Source organism: Thalassophryne amazonica, chromosome 13 (assembly GCF_902500255.1).
Source record: "Thalassophryne amazonica chromosome 13, fThaAma1.1, whole genome shotgun sequence".
In the NCBI taxonomy this organism is placed as follows: domain Eukaryota; kingdom Metazoa; phylum Chordata; class Actinopteri; order Batrachoidiformes; family Batrachoididae; genus Thalassophryne; species Thalassophryne amazonica.
Window position 1 is genome coordinate 97,631,229 of NC_047115.1, and position 23,470 is coordinate 97,654,698.

Consider the following 23,470-nt stretch of genomic DNA (forward strand, 5'->3'; position numbering starts at 1 on the left):
TGTCTTGGGTCCATTTGTGCTGAATTTGATGCTTTTATCACCATTTGAAGGATTGTTTATCTGCTGCACTAATAAGCCAACAGAGCATGAACCAGCTGCTGTCTGTTAGCTTTATTAATCTAAAATCACCAGAAAAACGTGTATATATATATCAGACAACCCGAATTAAAGGAGAAATGCCGCTTTTAACATATATTCATATGTTCAGCTTGGGACTCCGACGAGGGCGGTCGCATCTCCTCCACTCTCCCTTATCTCTCTGCTTTTAACCTTCAAGTCCGTACTTCACCAGACTTGTGAATTCCTCAAAACTATATTGGATTCTGGATCTATTGGACTACTATTGGATTAACCATGGAATTGATCAGCTGGTCTCTGAACGCTATTGATATCATTTTTTCTACAAGAAAGTCAGGATTGGGGGATCCTACCTGCCCAGATGGAACGTATCCTGCGGGCTATGTCCTCGACTCCTGGAGTTCTTGGCGTGTTGCATGCTTGGCGCCTTTCTCTGTGGAGGACGTCGAGGACCTATTCATTTTTGGTCTAATGGTAGCAGGGCTGGTACTTTTTGGATTTTGTGCTGCCCTGATATACCGGAAAATTGGCAAGATGGCGGCATCAAGAACCACGGGCCCTCGCTTGTCCGTCATGATTAATGAGGTCGGCAAGGCATTGCATTCTCAGACTGCATTGACTCTTGAACTCAGACGCAAACTGGATGACACCTTGGAACTGATGCGTGCCTTGCAGTTGAAGCTGAAGGTTTCGGAGGCCGGTAAATATTCTTAATTCAAAATTAGGAATATTCTTCATTCATAATTGGGATTGGGCTGAGTGAGTGGAACTGTAAAAAGTGTTTTTCACTGCTCGGCTGCAACACTACAGGCATCAAGGTCAATTGCCCACTGTTTTTCCTCCAGAGGAATTTATCCAGGCTCTGGTGAGATTATTTGGCTCCATTCTTATCTCAACCCACAAGGACAATAAACTGACAGACTTACACATGGACCAAAGCATGCTCCAGCCTCTCCTCTTATCACTCTTCCTGCCACTCCCTCCCTGCAGCAAGCCTCGTCCTCTCAAGCTGGCCTGGCGGCACGACTTGACAGTTGCAGCGGCTACAAACACACTCACATCGCCTTAATTGGGAAACTGGCTGTTTCAAGTTTAGTGCACATAAACAATGTCAAATGTATATGTGTTGTCCTAATTCTGATGTGTGCCATTATTACGGTAAACAAGTAATAATTGTAGATCAATTGCTGTTGTATGTGGAATGTGTGTGCGGACATCTCTTTATGACAATGATAATAAAAGCTATCTATCTATTCATTTCTGGCATAAAATGGTCATTTACTCACCAATATAAGTTTGGTGTCATTAGGAGTCCATAGTTCAGACAGTGTGTTCAGGTTCAAATATGGTTCCAAGATTTTTGTTATTCTACTAAGGTGGATTACAACTTTTTGTGGTACACAGTGCCAACTACTGTACAAGAGAGACATAGCAGTCAATATGTGGCACAGATTTCAAAATGGCTCTTTACAACCAGACCTGGAGTGCTGTGACATGTAATCATCTGGGGTGGTACGTGGGGTGTCCAATCAGATTTCAAGTTGGTCCAGGGACACCCAGCTCCACCAGTGCCAGGAAGTGTTGACACATTTGACACTTCCTGTTTCACTGTGAACTTGCCACTGAATTCCCGCAAGATTCCATGAGATCTCGGCTATTGTCAATCCAGGAAGTGTTCAACATTTGACATTTCCTGTTTCACTGTGGACTCAAACTTTGGCACTTCTTGTTTTGGACATAGTGTACCATGACTGAACTTTGTGCCGCTGCATGTCGCTTCACTCGTAGTAAGCTGGTTTTAATACCTAGTGGTCCTGTGATGTCGTCTGTGTGTCGCATATCTGCCAGACTGTTTGTGTGTTATTACCGTGAATAACACGGTAAATATCCGTGACTACCCAGGGTGCTTGTCCTGTTAAACCTCAGTGCTGCTTTTGATACTGTTGACCATAAAATTTTATTACAGCGATTAGAGCATGCCATAGGTATTAAAGGCACTGTGCTACGGTGGTTTGAATCATATTTATCTAATAGATTATAATTTGTTCATGTAAATGGGGAGTCTTCTTCACAGACTAAGGTTAATTATGGAGTTCCACAAGGTTCTGTGCTAGGACCAGTTTCATTCACTTTATACACGCCGTTAGTTTCCCTCTGGCAGATCCCGAGCAGCCAGGAAAGCAGGCCGACTGGGTGATTGTGAGGAGGAAGCGTAGTTCTAAACAGAAGCCCCGTGTACACCGCCAACCCGTTCACATTTCTAACCGTTTTTCCCCACTCGACACACCCGCCGAGGATCAAACTCTGGTTATTGGCGACTGTTTTGAGAAATGTGAAGTTAGCGACACCGGCAACCATAGTCAATTGTCTTCCGGGGGCCAGAGCAGGCGACATTGAAGGAAATTTGAAACTGCTGGCTAAGGCTAAGCGTAAATTTGGTAAGATTGTAATTCACGTCGGCAGTAATGACACCTGGTTACGCCAATCGGAGGTCACTAAAATTAACATTGAATCGGTGTGTAACTTTGCAAAAACAATGTCGGACTCTGTAGTTTTCTCTGGGCTCCTCCCCAATCGGACCGGGAGTGACATGTTTAGCCACATGTTCTCTTTGAATTGCTGGCTGTCTGAGTGGTGTCCAAAAAATGAGGTGGGCTTCATAGATAATTGGCAAAGCTTCTGGGGAAACCTGGTCTTGTTAGGAGAGACGGCATCCATCCCACTTTGGATGGAGCAGCTCTCATTTCTAGAAATCTGGCCAATTTTCTTAAATCCTCCAAACCGTGACTATCCAGGGTTGGGACCAGGAAGCAGAGTTGTAGTCTTACACACCTCTCTGCAGCTTCTCTCCCCCTGCCATCCCGTCATTACCCCATCCCCGTAGAGACGGTGCCTGCTCCCAGACCACCAATAACCAGCAAAAATCTATTTAAGCATAAAAAATTCAAAAGAAAAAATAATATAACACCTTCAACTGCACCACAGACAAAAACAGTTAAATGTGGTCTATTAAACATTAGGTCTCTCTCTTCTAAGTCCCTGTTAGTAAATGATATAATAATTGATCAACATATTGATTTATTCTGCCTTACAGAAACCTGGTATGAATATAGCCAGGATGAATATGTTAGTTTAAATGAGTCAACACCCCCGAGTCACACTGTCAGAACGCTCGTAGTACGGGCCGAGGGGGAGGATTAGCAGCAATCTTCCACTCCAGCTTATTAATTAATCAAAAACCCAGACAGAGCTTTAAGTCATTTGAAAGCTTGACTCTGTCTTGTCCATCCAAATTGGAAGTCTCAAAAACCAGTTTTATTTGTTATTATCTATCGTCCACCTGGTCGTTACTGTGAGTTTCTCTGTGAATTTTCAGACCTTTTGTCTGACTTAGTGCTTAGCTCAGATAAGATCATTATAGTGGGCGATTTTAACATCCACATAGATGCTGAGAAAGACAGCCTCAACACTGCATTTAATCTATTATTAGACTCAATTGGTTTTGCTCAAAATGTAAATGAGTCCACCCACCACTTTAATCATACTTTAGACCTTGTTTTGACTTATGGAAATTGAAGACTTAACAGTATTCCCTGAAAACCCCCTTCTGTCTGATCATTTCTTAATAACATTTACATTTACTCTGATGGACTACCCAGCAGTTTTATAATAAGTTTTATTACAGTAGAAGTCTTTCGGAAAGCGCTGTAACTAGGTTTAAGGATATGATTCCTTCTTTATGTTCTCCAATGCTATATACCAACACAGTGCAGAGTAGCTACCTAAACTCTGTGAGTTAGATAGATTATCTCGTCAGTAGTTTTACATCCTCACTGAGCACAACTTTGGATGCTGTAGCTCCTCTGAAAAAGAGAGCCTTAAATCAGAAGTGCCTGACTCCGTGGTATGACTCTCAAACTCGCAGCTTAAAGCAGATAACCCGTAAGTTGGAGACGAAATGGCGTCTCACTAATTTAGAAGATCTTCACTTAGCCTGGAAAAAGAGTCTGTTGCTCTATAAAAAACCCCTCTGTAAAGCTAGGACATCTTACTACTCATCACTAATTGAAGAAAATAAGAACCCCAGGTTTCATTTCAGCACTGTAGCCAGGCTGACAGAGTCAGAGCTCTATTGAGCCGAGTATTCCTTTAACTTTAACTAGTAATGACTTCATGACTTTTTTTGCTAATAAAATTTTAACTATTAGAGAAAAAATTACTCATAGCCATCCCAAAGACATATCTTTATGTTCGACTGCTTTCAGTAATGCTGGTATTTGGTTAGACTTTCTCTCCGATTGTTCAGAGTTATTTTCATTAGTCACTTCCTCCAAACCATCAACATGTCTATTAGACCCCATTCCTACCAGGCTGCTCAAGGAAGCCCTACCATTACTTAATGCTTCGATCTTAAATATGATCAATCTATCTTTATTAGTTGGCTATGTACCACAGGCTTTTAAGGTGGCAGTAATTAAACCACTACTTAAAAGCCATCACTTGACCCAGCTGTCTTAGCTAATTATAGGCTAATCTCCAACCTTCCTTTTCTCTCAAAAATTCTTGAAAGGGTAGTTGTAAAACAGCTAACTGATCATCTGCAGAGGAATGGTCTATTTGAAGAGTTTCAGTCAAGTTTTAGAATTCATCATAGTACACAAACAGCATTAGTGAAGGTTACAAATGATCTTCTTATGGCCTCGGACAGTGGACTCATCTCTGTGCTTGTTCTGTTAGACCTCAGTGCTGCTTTTGATACTGTTGACCATAAAATTTTATTACAGAGATTAGAGCATGCCATAGGTATTAAAGGCACTGCGCTGCGGTGGTTTGAATCATATTTATCTAATAGATTACAATTTGTTCATGTAAATGGGGAATCTTCTTCACAGACTAAGGTTAATTATTTAGTTCCACAAGGTTCTGTGCTAGGACCAATTTTATTCACTTTATACATGCTTCCCTTAGGCAGTATTATTAGACGGCATTGCTTAAATTTTCATTGTTACGCAGATGATACCCAGCTTTATCTATCCATGAAGCCAGAGGACACACACCAATTAGCTAAACTGCAGGATTGTCTTACAGACATAAAGACATGGATGACCTCTAATTTCCTGCTTTTAAACTCAGATAAAACTGAAGTTATTGTACTTGGCCCCACGAATCTTAGAAACATGGTGTCTAACCAGATCCTTACTCTGGATGGCATTACCCTGACCTCTAGTAATACTGTGAGAAATCTTAGTCATTTTTGATCAGGATATTTCATTCAAAGTGCATATTAAACAAATATGTAGGACTGCTTTTTTGCATTTATGCAATATCTCTAAAATTAGAAAGGTCTTGTCTCAGAGTGATTCTGAAAAAATAATTCATGCATTTATTTCCTCTAGACTGGACTATTGTAATTCATTATTATCAGGTTGTCCTAAAAGTTCCCTGAAAAGCCTTCAGTTAATTCAAAATGCTGCAGCTAGAGTACTAACGGGGACTAGAAGGAGAGAGCATATCTCACCCATATTGGCCTCTCTTCATTGGCTTCCTGTTAATTCTAGAATAGAATTTAAAATTCTTCTTCTTACTTATAAGGTTTTGAATAATCAGGTCCCATCTTATCTTAGGGACCTCATAGTACCATATCACCCCAATAGAGCGCTTCGCTCTGACTGCAGGCTTACTTGTAGTTCCTAGGGTTTGTAAGAGTAGAATGGGAGGCAGAGCCTTCAGCTTTCAGGCTCCTCTCCTGTGGAACCAGCTCCCAATTCAGATCAGGGAGACAGACACCCTCTCTACTTTTAAGATTAGGCTTAAAACTTTTTGCTCCTTTTTGCTAAAGCTTATAGTTAGGGCTGGATCAGGTGACCCTGAACCATCCCTTAGTTATGCTGCTATAGACTTAGACTGCTGGGGGGTTCCCATGATGCACTGAGTGTTTCTTTCTCTTTTTGCTCTGTATGCACCACTCTGCATTTAATCATTAGTGATTGATCTCTGCTCCCCTCCACAGCATGTCTTTTTCCTGGTTCTCTCCCTCAGCCCCAACCAGTCCCAGCAGAAGACTGCCCCACCCTGAGCCTGGTTCTGCTGGAGGTTTCTTCCTGTTAAAAGGGAGTTTTTCCTTCCCACTGTCGCCAAGTGCTTGCTCACAGGGGGTCGTTTTGACCGTTGGGGTTTTTCTGTAATTATTGTATGGCTTTTGCCTTACAATATAAAGCGCCTTGGGGCAACTGTTTGTTGTGATTTGGCGCTATATAAATATAATTGATTGATTGATTGATGTTTCCCTTAGGCAGTATTATTAGAAAGCATTACTTAAATTTTCATTGTTATGCAGATGATACCCAGCTTTATCTATCCATGAATCCAGAGGACACACACCAATTAGTTAAACTGCAGGAATGTTTTACAGACAAAGACATGGATGACCTCTAAGTTCCTGCTTTTAAATTCAGATAAAACTGAAGTTATTGTACTTGGCCCCACAAATCTTAGAAACATGGTGTCTAACCAGATCCTTACTCTGGATGGCATTACCCTGACCTCTAGTAATGCTGTGAGAAATCTTGGAGTCATTTTTGATCAGAATATGTCATTCAATGCGCATATTAAACAAATATGTAGGACTGCTTTTTTGCATTTGCGCAATATCTCTAAAATTAGAAAGGTCTTGTCTCAGAGTGATGCTGAAAAACTAATTCATGCATTTATTTCCTCTAGGCTGGACTATTGTAATTCATTATTATCAGGTTGTCCTAAAAGTTCCCTGAAAAGCCTTCAGTTAATTCAAAATGCTGCAGCTAGAGTACTGACAGGGACTAGAAGGCGAGATCATATTTCACCCATATTTTTGCTGGGGGGTTTCCCATGATGCACTGTTTCTTTCTCTTTTTGCTCTGTATGCACCACTCTGCATTTAATCATTAGTGATTGATCTCTGCTCTCTTCCACAGCATGTCTTTTTCCTGATTCTCTCCCCTCAGCCCCAACCAGTCCCAGCAGAAGACTGCCCCTCCCTGAGCCTGGTTCTGCTGGAGGTTTCTTCCTGTTAAAAGGGAGTTTTTCCTTCCCACTGTCATTAAAAGAATGTAAAAACATTCATTATTTGTTTTATGTAACGGCTAAAATAGATCCTCATCATTTGATACTTTATTCATGGCTCAATCAAATAATCATGCCATGGTCCCCCGTGCGCGCACACGTAACCGGCTCGGTCGACTGTGTACGTCCTCAGTGCAGCAAAAAAAAAAAAAAATTCACATCAGAAATGAGTCCAGGTTTTCTTTCTTTCTTCCTGCTAACAGACAGCACAGTGGATTTGTTGTGTTTTGTACGTGCACGCATGCACGTGTACTCGTGCACGCACACAGGTGCGTGCGCGATCACGTGTGTCCACATGCATGAGGGCATACACGCGTGTGTGCATAGGTACCAAATGTATGGAACCAAATTTGCACTCTAAATGCAAGGCAACACAAATGGGATGAATTAAGCCATCATGTGACATACAAAGCACCAATCAAATGACATGGATCCACTCAGCCGTTATATAATAGCAGTTAATATACCACAGCATTGGTCCAAGTTTTCCAAAAGAAAAACAAACCAAAAAATTCTGTTAAGGATCAAGAATCAAAGAACTTTCCTCAGTATAATCTATTAGACATATTGATCCCTGACACCCCCCCCCCCCCCCCCCCCCCCCAACTATACAGTTATTGTGTTGTTTCTTTCTTCCTTTAAAGCCCAAAAGTAAAAATGGTATCTGCTTTGATCCAATGTAGTTTCTGGAGAATTCCATTTGGTCAAAACCACTTGACCCCAACCTCACTTTTCCTGTGATGGATGGCAGCATTCTAAACACTTTGGGTTTTAAATCTGCACGAAAACAAAGGTTAATTTTGCTCATTCTGGTCTGGTTACTGGTCGCTGCATTTTATACTCTTTTTTGATATACAGCAAGGTGGTTTGTGTTTACTATCTTTTTGTCGTGTCAAAGTCACCACTCACATTCACCCAGAAGCCATTTGAAGCTGTTAAGGTCCTCCTCTGCAGCAGATGGCAGCAGCATTCATGCTCCTGGACCTTTTTTAATCATGTCTGAGATTTTTACACAACAAAAGACATCGGACAGGATCATTGCACTCATGAGCTGATGTTTAATGCAGAAATCAGAGCTGAGGACAAACAAAAGCCATCAAACTTTAATGTGTGTGAGCATTCAAACGGTCTGGCAGTGAAGTGGACGATTTTTAAAAAACGGTGGAAACGTGGTGTGACGCCACCGTGTTACCGGAGCGGAAGACGATTCTCTGAAGGCACAGCTTTTCTCCGCTCACACACTCAACAGAAACACGCAATAAAATACCAAGAAGCACAAACCTGCACACACACTGAGTCACAGAGCTTTGTGACATCACAAAGGAAAATTTTAAAGGTAGATCTGGTTAATCAATTCTATACAAACCCAATAACTAAAAACTGTTTAAAACTGTCCTTCAGACATGACAGTATAACCTCTGCCCTCTGCTGGTTGGTGGAGATAACGACAGGTGATCAGCTTCACTGATTGAATGAAGCACAAGTTTGGATTACGAACAGTAGTATTCCTGCGCTGGCCGTGATTACATGCACACACCTGACACGAACAAATCAAACTCATTAGTTCCTTAGTTGTTTAGAGGCAGATTAACATGTTTATCAGGCTGCTGCTTTATGACATCATTCCTGCTTGATATCTCCTTTGAGCTTCCTCTTGATGCGTGAGTATGGGCTGAGCGTGTCGTCCATGATGAAGTCATACAAGACCTTCACCCATGACATGTACTGAGGCAGATCATCATAGTACTCTGCAGCAATCTTCTTCACCTGCACAAACAAACAAAAGCAGGGATCACAGCCTGAACATCTACTTTATACAACAAGGCACTGGAGGCTGTTCTGTCGAGATGAGGTGCATCGTCGAGATGAGGTTCCTTGCGTAACTGCATATGTGTGCAGTGAAAAAATTACTTGACGAAGTTCGCTTATTTTGATGGGCAAGTAAATGTATAAATTGTTCATCCGAACATAGTAATGTATAAAATCTACTCACTATAAAACGATAAGTATTTTTTAACCTGGAGTTAGTTTATTTTGACAGGCAAAATATACATACATTTATGCTCCTAACGTAAAATACAGAACGTTTTACTTACTAGGCTATAAATACACTGAATACAATTAATTAAAAAAAAAATGCGCAGTTGCACGTCGAGCGAGTTACATCATCTCCACATGTGCAGTTGCGTGAGGCACCTCATCTTGACGTTCACCTCATCTCGATGGGACAGGCACGAAAATCTACTTTATTCAACAGGGGTGGGCAACTTGTTCCAGAAAGGGCCAAGAGGGTGCAGGTTTTTTGAAATCACCTGGTGGAATCACTGGCTGCAAAGAAAACCTACACCCTCTTGGCCCTTTCTGGAACAAGTTGCCCACCCCTGATATACAACAAGGCACTGGAGGCCACGGCACAAACATCTACTTTCTGTCTCAAGGCATTTGGTTGAGTTCAAGTGACAGCCGGGTGTGATGTGCCAAGAAGTTTGGCTTATCTTGGAGTCATTTTTGATCAGGATATGTCCTTCAATGCGCATATTAAGCAAATATGTAGGACTGCTTTTTTGCATTTGTGCAATATCTCTAAAATTAGAAAGGTCTTGTCTCAGAGTGATGCTGAAAAACTAATTCATGCATTGATTTCGTCTAGGCTGGACTATTGTAATTCATTATTATCAGGTTGTCCTAAAAGTTCCCTGAAAAGCCTTCAGTTAATTCAAAATGCTGCAGCTAGAGTACTGACGGGGACTAGAAAAAGAGAGCATATCTCACCCATATTGGCCTCTCTTCATTGGCTTCCTGTTAATTCTAGAATAGAATTTAAAATTCTTCTTCTTACTTATAAGGTTTTAAATAATCAGGTCCCATCTTATCTTAGGGACCTCATAGTACCATATCACCCCAATAGAGCGCTTCGCTCTCAGACTGCAGGCTTACTTGTAGTTCCTAGGGTTTGTAAGAGTAGAATGGGAGGCAGAGCCTTCAGCTTTCAGGCTCCTCTCCTGTGGAACCAGCTCCCAATTCAGATCAGGGAGACAGACACCCTCTCTACTTTTAAGATTAGGCTTAAAACTTTCCTTTTTGAAAAAGCTTATAGTTAGGGCTGGATCAGGTGACCCTGAACCATCCCTTAGTTATGCTGCTATAGAGTTAGACTGCTGGGGGGGTTCCCATGATGTACTGAGTGTTTCTTTCTCTTTTTGCTCTGTATGCACCACTCTGCATTTAATCATTAGTGATTGATCTCTGCTCCCCTCCACAGCATGTCTTTTTCCCGGTTCTCTCCCTCAGCCCCCAACCAGTCCCAGCAGAAGACTGCCCCTCCCTGAGCCTGGTTCTGCTGGAGGTTTCTTCCTGTTAAAAGGGAGTTTTTCCTTCCCACTGTCGCCAAGTGCTTGCTCACAGGGGGTCGTTTTGTCCGTTGGGGTTTTTCTGTAATTATTGTATGGCTTTTGCCTTACAATATAAAGCGCCTTGGGGCAACTGTTTGTTGTGATTTGGTGCTATATAAATAAAATTGATTTGATTTGATCACAATAAAAATAAAAAAAAACCCAACTCATGGGTTTTTTATTTTTTCCCCGTGTCTCTGAAAACAGAGCAGAGATCAATCACCAATGATTAAAAGCAGAGTGGTGCATACAGAGCAAAAAGAGGTGAATAAAAAGAAAAACTCAGTGCATCATGGCTGGTTGGCTCTCACTACGGTATTGTATCACTTCCTGTTCCGGGGCACAGCGGTGTTTTTCTGTATCTGTTAGCTGTTTAATCTGCGTAGTTAGATTGATGTAGATAACTAGATAACGATTTATTTCACATTGTAATCTTCACGTGCCTTAACTAAAACACTCCCTCTGCTGAATCACCTCTAAATTATTTACACATTATTCACTTTGTGTGTTTTTAGGAATCCGCTAGCATAGCGCAGCTACTAGCTCTTAGCCGGTTTAGCATGGCGGCTTCTCCTGTCTCTCCCGCACTTTTCTGCTCTGGGTGTGAAATGTTTAGTTATTCCTCGGCCTCCTTTAGCAGTAATGGTACTTGTAATAAGTGTAGCTTATTCGTAGCTTTGGAGGCCAGGCTGGGCGAATTGGAGACTCGGCTCCGCACCTTGGAAAATCCTACAACTAGCCAGGCCCCTGTAGTCGGTGCGGACCAAGGTAGCTTAGCCGCCGTTAGTTCCCCTCCGGCAGATCCCGAGCAGCTGGGAAAGCAGGCCGACTGGGTGACTGTGAGGAGGAAGCGTAGTCCTAAACAGAAGCCCTGTGTACACCACCAACCCATTCACATCTCTAACTGTTTTTCCCCACTCGGCGACACACCCGCTGAGGATCAAACTCTGGTTATTGGCGACTCTGTTTTGAGAAATGTGAAGTTAGCGACACCAGCAACCATAGTCAATTGTCTTCCGGGGGCCAGAGCAGGCGACATTGAAGGAAATTTGAAACTGCTGGCTAAGGCTAAGCGTAAATTTGGTAAGATTGTAATTCACGTCGGCAGTAATGACACCCGGTTACGCCAATCGGAGGTCACTAAAATGAACATTAAATCGGTGTGTAACTTTGCAAAAACAATGTCGGACTCTGTAGTTTTCTCTGGGCCCCTCCCCAATCGGACCGGGAGTGACATGTTTAGCCGCATGTTCTCCCTGAATTGCTGTCTGTCTGAGTGGTGTCCAAAAAATGAGGTGGGCTTCATAGATAATTGGCAAAGCTTCTGGGGAAAACCTGGTCTTGTTAGGAGAGACGGCATCCATCCCACTTGGATGGAGCAGCTCTCACTTCTAGAAATCTGGCCAATTTTCTTAAATCCTCCAAACCGTGACTATCCAGGGTTGGGACCAGGAAGCAGAGTTGTAGTCTTACACACCTCTCTGCAGCTTCTCTCCCCCTGCCATCCCCTCATTACCCCATCCCCGTAGAGACGGTGCCTGCTCCCAGACCACCAATAACCAGCAAAAATCTATTTAAGCATAAAAATTCAAAAAGAAAAAAATATAGCACCTTCAACTGCACCACAGACTAAAACAGTTAAATGTGGTCTATTAAACATTAGATCTCTCTCTTCTAAGTCCCTGTTAGTAAATGATATAATAATTGATCAACATATTGATTTATTCTGCCTTACAGAAACCTGGTTACAGCAATGAATATGTTAGTTTAAATGAGTCAACACCCCCGAGTCACACTAACTGCCAGAACGCTCGTAGCACGGGCCGAGGCGGAGGATTAGCAGCAATCTTCCATTCCAGCTTATTAATTAATCAAAAACCCAGACAGAGCTTTAATTCATTTGAAAGCTTGTCTCTTAGTCTTGTCCATCCAAATTGGAAGTCCAAAAAAAACAGTTTTATTTGTTGTTATCTATCGTCCACCTGGTCGTTACTATGAGTTTCTCTGTGAATTTTCAGACCTTTTGTCTGACTTAGTGCTTAGCTCAGATAAGATAATTATAGTGGGCGATTTTAACATCCACACAGATGCTGAGAATGACAGCCTTAACACTGCATTTAATCTATTGTTAGACTCGATTGGCTTTGCTCAAAATGTAAATGAGTCCACCCACCACTTTAATCATACCTTAGATCTTGTTCTGACTTATGGTAGCAGTGGGGAATAAGTTTTCATTACAGTAGAAGTCTTTCAGAAAGCGCTGTAACTAAGTTTAAGGATATGATTCCTTCTTTATGTTCTCCAATGCCATATACCAACACAGGGCAGAGTAGCTACCTAAACTCTGTGAGTGAGATAGATTATCTCGTCAATAGTTTTATATCCTCATTGAGGACAACTTTGGATGCTGTAGCTCCTCTGAAAAAGAGAGCCTTAAATCAGAAGTGCCTGACTCCGTGGTATAACTCACAAACTCGCAGCTTAAAGCAGATAACCCGTAAATTGGAGAGGAAATGGCGTCTCACTAATTTAGAAGATCTTCACTTAGCCTGGAAAAAGAGTCTGTTGCTCTATAAAAAAAAGCCCTCCGTAAAGCTAGGACATCTTTCTACTCATCACTAATTGAAGAAAATAAGAACAACCCCAGGTTTCTTTTCAGCACTGTAGCCAGGCTGACTAAGAGTCAGAGCTCTATTGAGCCGAGTATTCCTTTAACTTTAACTACTAATGACTTCATGACTTTCTTTGCTAATAAAATTTTAACTATTAGAGAAAAAATTACTCATAACCATCCCAAAGACATATCGTTCTCTTTGGCTGCTTTCAGTGATATTTGGTTAGACTCTTTCTCTCCGATTGTTCTGTCTGAGTTATTTTCGTTAGTTACTTCCTCCAAACCATCAACATGTCTATTAGACCCCCATACCAGGCTGCTCAAGGAAGCCCTACCGTTAATTAATGCTTCGATCTTAAATATGATCAATCTATCTTTATTAGTTGGCTATGTACCACAGGCTTTTAAGGTGGCAGTAATTAAACCATTACTTAAAAAGCCATCACTTGACCCAGCTATCTTAACTAATTATAGGCCAATCTCCAACCTTCCTTTTCTCTCAAAATTCTTGAAAGGGTAGTTGTAAAACAGCTAACTGATCATCTGCAGAGGAATGGTCTATTTGAAGAGTTTCAGTCAGATTTTAGAATTCATCATAGTACAGAAACAGCATTAGTGAAGGTTACAAATGATCATCTTATGGCCTCAGACATTGGACTCATCTCTGTGCTTGTTTTGTTAGACCTCAGTGCTGCTTTTGATACTGTTGACCATAAAATTTTATTACAGAGATTAGAGCATGCCATAGGTATTAAAGGCACTGTGCTGCAGTGGTTTGAATCATATTTATCTAATAGATTACAATTTGTTCATGTAAATGGGGAATCTTCTTCACAGACTAAGGTTAATTATGGAGTTCCACAAGGTTCTGTGCTAGGACCAATTTTATTCACTTTATACATGCTTCCCTTAGGCAGTATTATTAGACAGCATTGCTTAAATTTTCATTGTTACGCAGATGATACCCAGCTTTATCTATCCATGAAGCCAGAGGACACACACCAATTAGCTAAACTGCAGGATTGTCTTACAGACATAAAGACATGGATGACCTCTAATTTCCTGCTTTTAAACTCAGATAAAACCGAAGTTATTGTACTTGGCCCCACAAATCTTAGAAATATGGTGTCTAACCAGATCCTTACTCTGGATGGCATTACCCTGACCTCTAGTAATACTGTGAGAAATCTTGGAGTCATTTTTGATCAGGATATGTCATTAAATGCGCATATTAAACAAATATGTAGGACTACTTTTTTGCGTTTGCGCAATATCTCTAAAATTAGAAAGGTCTTGTCTCAGAGTGATGCTGAAAAACTAATTCATGCATTTATTTCCCCTAGGCTGGACGACTAGACAATACTGGAAGACTGCCCCTCCCTGAGCCTGGTTCTGCTGGAGGTTTCTTCCTGTTAAAAGGGAGTTTTTCCTTCCCACTGTCTCCAAGTGCTTGCTCACAAGGGGTCGTTTTGACCGTTGGGGTTTTTCTGTAATTATTGTATGGCTTTGCCTTACAATATAAAGCACCTCGGGGCAACTGTTTGTTGTGATTTGGCGCTATATAAATAAAATTGATTTGATTTGATTCAAGGGAAGCATGTATAAAGTGAATAAAATTGGTCCTAGCACAGAACCTTGTGGAACTCCATAATTAACCTTAGTCTGTGAAGAAGACTCCCCATTTACATGAACAAATTGTAATCTATTAGATAAATATGATTCAAACCACCGCAGCACAGTGCCTTTAATACCTATGGCATGCTCTAGTCTCCGTAATAAAATTTTATGGTCAACAGTATCAAAAGCTGCACTGAGGGCTAACAGAACAAGCACAGAGATGAGTCCACTGTCTGAGGCCATAAGAAGATCATTTGTAACCTTCACTAATGCTGTTTCTGTACTATGATGAATTCTGAAACCTGACTGAAACTCTTCAAATAGACCATTCCTCTGCAGATGATCAGTTAGCTGTATTACAACTACCCTTTCAAGAATTTTTGAGAGAAAAGGAAGGTTGGAGATTGGCCTACAAATAGCTAAGATAGCTGGGTCAAGTGAAAACATGTGTCCTGAAAGCCTGGAACACTTCCTCATCAGCGCCTTGGGAAAAACAAATAAAGCTGAAGATTAGCAGCTGTTTGCAGACTGTGATTCACTGTGCTTTTGGAATGTTTCTCAGTAGTTCTTAGAACCCACAGTACAGTAGGAAGGTAGGTCCTGAAAGAGCTGTGACAATGTGACAAAGCTCTTCACACGGTTTTTATCTCATACTCCCAAACACACAACCTTTTCCCCAAAGTTCCGTTGTGCTGCACAGACTGTTGTACTTTGTTTTAAAGTCCATCTATTCATTTATTTATCATCTCAATTAAAGCTTCTGTGTGTTGTACGTTAGCTTTGTCACTGGTGTGAAACTTACCACAGACATACGTTGTGTATGTGGGATTGGTATTTGCTCTTGAATTGCAGATTTAAGTAATAATTTGTTTGAATTTCATTATATTTTTGTTGTTGAGACCTTAGTGTGGCCTTCAAGTCTTCAGAGGGTTTGGATAACAGAGGAAATGGAGGGACATAAAACCAAATTAGCAGCAGCAGGACTGGCATCTTGTCTGTACCAACACGAAAGCTGGACGATGGAAAAATAATCCCATACAATGGGCCAGATGGTCCGACATCAGACAGGATCGGGCGTATTCAAAGTGGTATGGCCTTAAACCATACCACGGTCAATAAATATCCTGATATTTATTCCTACCTCATAGACACAGGAAGTTATTTTTGTATTTGATATCATTTATGTCACATTGTGAATTGCTGGTCTGCTCCAGGAGAAGCCAGCTGCTGATTATTTCCCCCAAAGTAACACATGATCGATGTGACACATAATCCTCTTGGTGTTTCATGAAGGATTTTAATATTCTTTCTCGCTTTGTTGGTACAACCCACTGCCTCACATTGATGAGGCATTAAAAAAAAAAGTGGTGACAATGAAAAGACTCACATCAACTTACATTGTCCACTGTGGCATGTTTTCACACCAGCCGGCGTTGCATATATATATATCCACTGTGGCATGTTTTCACACCAGCCGGCGTTGCATAACATGCCACAGTGGATATATATATATATATATATATATATATATATATATATATATATATATATATATATATATATATATATATATATATATATATATATATATATATATATATATATATATATATATATATGCAACGCCGGCTGGTGTGAAAACATGCCACAGTGGACAATGTAAGTCCATATATATATATATATATATATATATATATATATATATATATTGGGTAGCCAATCAACATTTTCCAACTTTTCATGACTCCATTGTATATTTATTAATACTTTGTAAGGGCCTGGAAAATGAAATCAATAACTTGGAGAGGACTACACTTTTCTGGAATCCTTATGATCTGGCGCATCATGTGATTTACATCTCACTGTGATTGGTGCTGTTGTAGATTTGATCCTTGTGTCATCCTTAAAGGAGAACAAGAGTTTTCAATGTAGGCTCTGCTTGTAGATGTTTTGGGGTCATCTTTTCACATCACCACTTATGTTGTTGGACAGGACAGTCAAAAACATCTGATAGATACGTGTCGGTTCTAAAGCATTAGTCAACAACAATATTGCACTAACCATGGGTAGCCTCCGTCCTGGAATGCTGGGGAAGTCGTGGTGCTCGTTGTGGTAGCCGACATTGAAGGTGAGCAGGTTGAGGGACCCGTAGTAGGAATAGGTCTCATGGCCCTTGAGGAACATGTAGTGCTCTGCTATAAAGTGACCAGAGATGGGGTGCAGGCCCATTCCCAGCATGGAGCCGGCGAGCATGTAGACTAGTGGCTTGGCCCCCCAAAGCCAGTAGAGGAGGATGTCAAATGTGAGCTGGATGACGACATTGGTTAGCTCCAGCTGAGTGATGGGCTTGGGGTTGATACAGAGGGGTCGGATGGCATAAAACAGAGGCTGAAGGATAATCCAGATGAACTTCCGAAAGCGGGTGCAGAAAAACCATCCTTCGAAGTCCGTGGGGATGTCTACATCGATGCCATCCCCGCCCAGGTAGCGGTGATGGTCCAGATGATAGCGTTTGAAAGATGCAGAGTAGGGCAGACCCACAGGCAAGTTGGCAAATATGGCAAAATAGCGGTTCCATAGAGGGTTGCTGTTTCCAAAGGCTGTATTGTGGGAGATCTCATGAATAGCGAGGGTCATGGAGTGGTTGATACAGCTGCCAAAAACATAAGTCCAAAACAAAACCCATTTCCAGTCCAAGTCTTTGACCAGGTAGAACGCTAAAAACTGTATAGCCACCATCATGCACACAATCCACTTTAGCCTCGGGTCAGGACCCATCAAGGACTTGATTTCTGGATACTTCTCTGTTGGATTGAAGACAGTCGGGTTAAAAGTTAACATCAAGTTAAATTAAAGGTAACATTCAGAACTTCAGTGTGCTACTTTAGTGCAGTTTTACTTTTATTTTGTGTTCTCTTTAAGCTGGGCAGACTCTGATATTTTCAATCACTGTACTCAGCTCCAGCTTAAACTGCGAAAAAAAAAAACGCACTGTATAAAAGTCCAGAGTGCACGATTTGTGTTCTCACACTATACAGACCGATGCGCTGATGCGATCTGACTGCTCACATTGTACGTTCAAAATCCACCCGTCAGACTCGTGTTTCCGGAAGCAAAACGTAAAGAGAAGCTGTTTTTTTTTTTTTTTTTTTTTTTTTTTTAAACTTTATTTACATTTCTTATTTTTACAGAAACTCTCGAGGGGAGACATCAAAGTTTTAACAAACAATACAAGACTTTACATGAGTTGAAGAAAGGGGGGGAAAAAGAAACAGAAGCTGCTCTCCAAAAGAGATGATCACTGTTTATGCTCTCTCCAGTTCCGCATCAGTGTTTACTAGGGATGGGTATTGATAAGATTTTATCGATATCGATACCATTATCGATTCTGCTTATCGATCCGATTCCTTATCAATTCCCTTATCGATACAGATGGTTGTCCAGTTCCGGATCACCTTTTTTAAAGTCCCGCTATACGGAGCCATAATGCAACTGAATGTCCTTTATTGTGTATTGTTGTATTGGGTATTTGGATGTTATCTAGCTGAAAAGTCTGGGTGGAGTTGTGCTTCTACTTAAAGTGTGAAGCCACATTATATGTGGTGCAAACATTCGCCAGAAATGGATCACTTTTGCCAGTTCTGGGTCACGACACTCTGCCTCACTTTGGGGGCATTCCTGGCATCTGGCTGGAGCCCTTCTAATGCAGAATGATACACACTGTGCCCAAGAATGTGTTTTGAACATAAAATGATATAAATTACACTTATTAAATGAGAATTTACTTTGTTTCGAAAAGCGCCGTTATACTTTTTAAGAGCAAAAAATGAAGTGTGGAGGTGAGATTTCTCCCGAATTAAAAAGTAAAAGCCCCCACATTCATGCCCATTCGTGATGGTGAGATGACCCCCAAAGTCCACATGACTCAAGTACTGACACGAGGCTGCTGCTTCAGTGATCCGCAACCGGCAAATTTTCGCGTTGGAGAAAAATGTGTACAGCAATTAAACAGCAAGATATAACACACTGACATTTTCTACCCAAGTAAGTAAGTATTTTCCCACTCTAGAACCAAAAACACCAAACGGCTAACTCACCTTTCCTACGTTTTAAAGATTGTTACTTTAAAACTTGCAGGATTGAGTGAGTCAGAAAACGCGCGCACACCACAGACACCGGGATGTTTTGATTCCTCTGCTGATCACAAGGACGGCTGGATCCGGTCGAGCTTGTAGTCGTTTGTAGACAAAACATCAATCTTTCCATTGGTACCAAGTATTAGCTTATTCACACTGATTATGAGAAACGGCGGCGCAAAAACTACAGCAGTGATCTGGAACTGGCAATGATCCGGAACTGGGCAAGTGACTGTACCGCTTGTGAATTTTTTGTGTACTAAAAGTAGGCTTTACAGGTTTTCTATGTCAGCAGGTCAAAGAGCTTTTTTTATCGTGCACTCGCTCTGTGGAACGGTCATCCTGCGACCGTGAGACAGAGTCCGTGGACATTTTTAAGTCAAGACTTAAAGCCTACTTTTATTCTCTTTCTTATGAATAGTTTTTATTTTTTATCTGTTTTATTCTTTTACTTCCCAGCTAACACGGAACGTCCTTGCAACGTTGCTGGGAGGTTACATTTTCGTTGCACAATTGGGAACGTTCTGTCCACCTCCTGGCAACTTCCATCAGGAACGTTTACTTGTTACAGTTTTTGGATGTTTCTTTGGAACGTTGTACTTACGTTGAGGGGAAGTTCTATTAACTACATAATTCACCAGCCTTATCAATCTATACATTGATTGATAAGGCTGGTGAATTGGTATTGTTGTAAATTTAAATAAAGTGATTCCTGTATTTTCTTTCTTAACACTTATATTTTATAACTTGCTTAATTTTCCGAAAGTTTTCATTCTCAGGGATACTTTAGTAGGCCTACCGTCCCGATGATAGTCTAGTCCGGATTAACCGGTCGATCGCATGGGGGGAACTCCCGCGGTTCATTCTATCTGCGCATGCGCAGGGTCAAGAGGTCGTGAGGAGCTACAGTGGAGAGTGACGCGAGCGTATAATGGCGGAGGAAAAAGATCCCAAAGTTATCATTTTCATCCAGAGTGGGAGGAAGATTATTTTTTCGTTTATTCAAACGGCAAATCCATCTGCCTTATCTGCAATGCAAACGTGGCATTACCGAAGAAAGGGAATTTGGAGCAGCATTTTAAGACGATCCACAAGAGCTACGATGCTAGCTTCCCGGCTAAAAGCCGGCTTGCAGCACAACAGGCCGTTTTCCCCCGGACAAATACCACCAGTAAGGCTGCAACCACAGCTTCTTTTCGTGCCAGCCGTGTTCTGGCAAAAAGAAAGAAATCATTCAAGGATGGTGAAATTGTGAAAGAAGCTTTCATGGAAGCTGCAGATGTGCTCTTTGCTGATTTTAAAAATCAGAAGGAGATCGTGTCTGCAGGATGTGCAGCTCTCAAGAAAGTCTGTTGCACGACGATGCGAGTTAATGGCGGAGGATATTGATCGGCAACTGAGGAATGATATTGAGGTATGTGAGTGTTTTTCTCTGCAATTCGATGAATCCACTGACACTGTGGACGTGGCTCAGCTATGTGTTTTTATTAGAATGTTTATTGACAACATGAACGTAAAAGAACTGCTGAGCATTTTACCTTTGAAAGGCCACACGAGAGGCACAGATATGTTTCAGGTTTTTATGGAATTTGTTAATAAGAGCCAGCTGCCCCTCTACAAACTCATTTCTATAACCGAGCTGCCAGCTCGATGCCATCTTAATAATGTATTTATACAAACAACCATGTCATCAAATTTCATTGCATGAGAGGCCTATTAACTGATCGAGTAGTTCTGTTGTGTTTATATACGTGTTCCTGCTTTCAGCAGCATTGTAGCTGTTTCATGTAAACTAAACTTGAAGCAACTTTGTAACAGATGGTAAGCAGCAACGACTTGACAGACTGGACGGCATACTACAACTACTGTGGAGGAATCAGGCTGCTGAAGAAGCTGACTGCATTGGAGATAATGCAGGCCAGACTTAAAACAACGGAGGAGCTGGACCAATTCAGCCAAACGCTGGAGGACCAGGAGTTTAGGAGGACAGGGGTAAATTATTGTTCCTAACACTTTTGCAGAAGTGGTTATTTTCATGAAAGTTGCATATTGCCATTGCACACATACTTCTTTTTACTCTGTCATAAGTGAATCTGCTGAAACAGCTGTCTGGATCAATGCTGAACTCCTTTGCCAGGACGATGCTTGGTGAAATTGGGATGTGGCGGTTGTGGGCTGGCGTCAGCCTCAAAGGATGGAAAGGGAAGAAAGCCCTGCAGCCTCTCACTCTAGAGTTTTGAAGAGTAACTTATCAAGGTGTCTCACTGCATCATTTAATTTTAGTTAGCAATTAAAAGAATTTCATCATTTCTCCAGTTAAAAAAGAGGAAAATACAAGACTGTTTTTTATTTTGTTTTTGTGACAGAAGCCTTCAGCAACAAGATGGAAATTTTACCAGATGCTATCGATGATGCGTTAACTGAAACACTGCGCCATGCAGCAAAGAGGGTAAGTAGTTAAACTTTTATGGCATCAGCAACTCACAGGTGACTTGTACTAGCACCATGGCCACACCTAGTCATTCCCTTCAATCAAATCCCAGTCCAGTGTTGACTGTTTCAAGAGTAAAGACCGTGACCGGCTCACATGCACCCCAGCTCTTTGGAGCAATCTCTCTCTCTCTCAATCCGTTCCTCACATTCTGTATTCTCTTTCCGCAAACATCTTAAAACCTATCTGTGTGGGCTCACCTTCCCTCCATAGTGTAACTGTCACTCGGCTGTGTTGACAATTGGAATTCATTCATTCATTATTGGTTTATTTGACAGGGACAGTGCATATTAATGAACTGTTTATAGACACGAGGTCTGTCCATAAAGTATAGGTCCTTTTTATTTTTTTCAAAAACTATATGGATTTCATTCATATGTTTTTTACGTCAGACATGCTTGAACCCTCGTGCGCATGCGTGAGTTTTTCCACGCCTGTCGGTGACGTCATTCGCCTGTGAGCACTCCTTGTGGGAGGAGTCGTCCAGCCCCTCGTCGGAATTCCTTTGTCTGAGAAGTTGCTGAGAGACTGGCGCTTTGTTTGATCAAATTTTTTTCTAAACCTGTGAGGCACATCGAAGTGGACACGGTTAAAAAAATTAAGCTGGTTTTCGGTGAAAATTTTAGCGGCTGAGAGATTTTGAGGTGATACTGTCGCTTTAAGGACTTCCCACGGAGCGGGACGTTTGCCCCTCTCTCGTTCTGTCTATCTCTCTCTCCCTTGCTCTCTCTGTCTCTACTTCGCTTGCCATTTTCCTGCTGGGCATCCATGAAGCCTTTCAACTGTTAAATAAACTGTAAATTTCTAAATGTATCACCAACGGTGGTCATGGGAGTCACTCCTGATAAACAATGAAAGATTTTGGTGTTTACTTTCTCTCAGCGGAGAGAAAGTGAATCTCTGTTCGGCTGCCCCCCTTAGCTCAGAGCAGCTGAGGAGGACAGGGGATGTTCAAATGGCTGATTTTTCAGTAACAATTCAGTTCATTTTTCGGAAAATCTGTGCTCGGAGGCACAAGCCATAAGAACCAGAGAGCCGGGCGGAAATTTGCTGTTACCGGTGGCTTAAAACTCTCGGCTGCGGTGCGTGGAAGAAAGGGGGACTAAAATCACTGAGGAACTCAGAGAATCATCATGTGACCCCACCTCCCCAGGAAAACCTAATCCCATCTTAAAGGGACATTTACTAATGTTGGTTGTGATGACACCTAGTGGTAAGTCTCATAGTGCAGCTACATGTATCCGCGCTCCTGAACTCTGTACAGCACAACCAACATTTGTACCAATAACACAACAGACCTGAGTCCTGTTTGTCCTGATGTAGTTCTGCAGATAAAAGGTTTCTTTGCTTCATAGTTTTACTTGGAGTCTGTGTTCCGCTTGGACTTGCTATTTTGTCGATGTTGGACAAATCCTATTTGTACAAACTTTGTGGGCTCTGCCATACAGGGAAATCCAATCATCTGTACAGCTGACGGAAATATCGGAGGTCTTCTGACCCTGAGTCCTTTTGGAGAATTAAATTACAGCCAACAGCACCGATCCTGCTTCAGGTTACAGTGCACATTCATCAATCCGGACATACCCAGAAAAGGCAGCATTAGCTGAGTTAGCTAATAAGATGGAAAGGTTTAGTGTTCTGCCGCTGGAAGCCGTCAATGCTTTTCAACGATTTGGTTCCTGTGGATTTTTACTTGAAGAACTTCCTGAAAGATTCTCCAAGTGTGACGACTGCCAAGTTTTTGCTGGCTGCCACCGTGAGCAGAACAGACTTTCCAGTGTCGTAGTGTTATGTCAAGAATGTGTGAGTGAGGGACGTGCTGAGGTGTGGATGGATCATGGTGTATTCTGCAGACTGTCACAGGGTCAGTGGTGTGAGATACTAAACACACTGTGAGGTGCGTTAGTGATATTAGTGGGGGGATATGTGGGGAGTCTGTTGCTTTGCAGGTATGCTCACGCTGAATGTGCCCGTCTACTGTGCACCTCCGCATTAACACCGCGCACCCTAACCGTGACAAGTCCAACTGGACAGACTGCTA

General features: G+C 41.7%; 1 protein-coding gene across 1 annotated transcript in view; it reads right to left on the minus strand.

The window, feature by feature from the left end:
* Window positions 1-8,751: 8,751 nt before the first annotated feature.
* The window catches only part of degs1 (delta(4)-desaturase, sphingolipid 1), a 35,750-nt gene continuing 21,031 nt past the window's right edge, over window positions 8,752-23,470 (minus strand). The window contains exons 2-3 of the mRNA XM_034185050.1: window positions 16,864-17,606; window positions 8,752-8,946 (exon numbers count right to left, since the gene is read on the minus strand). Coding sequence (XP_034040941.1) covers window positions 8,800-8,946; window positions 16,864-17,606 — 890 coding nt within the window. The 3' untranslated portion in view covers window positions 8,752-8,799. The remainder of the gene's footprint in view (window positions 8,947-16,863; window positions 17,607-23,470) is intronic.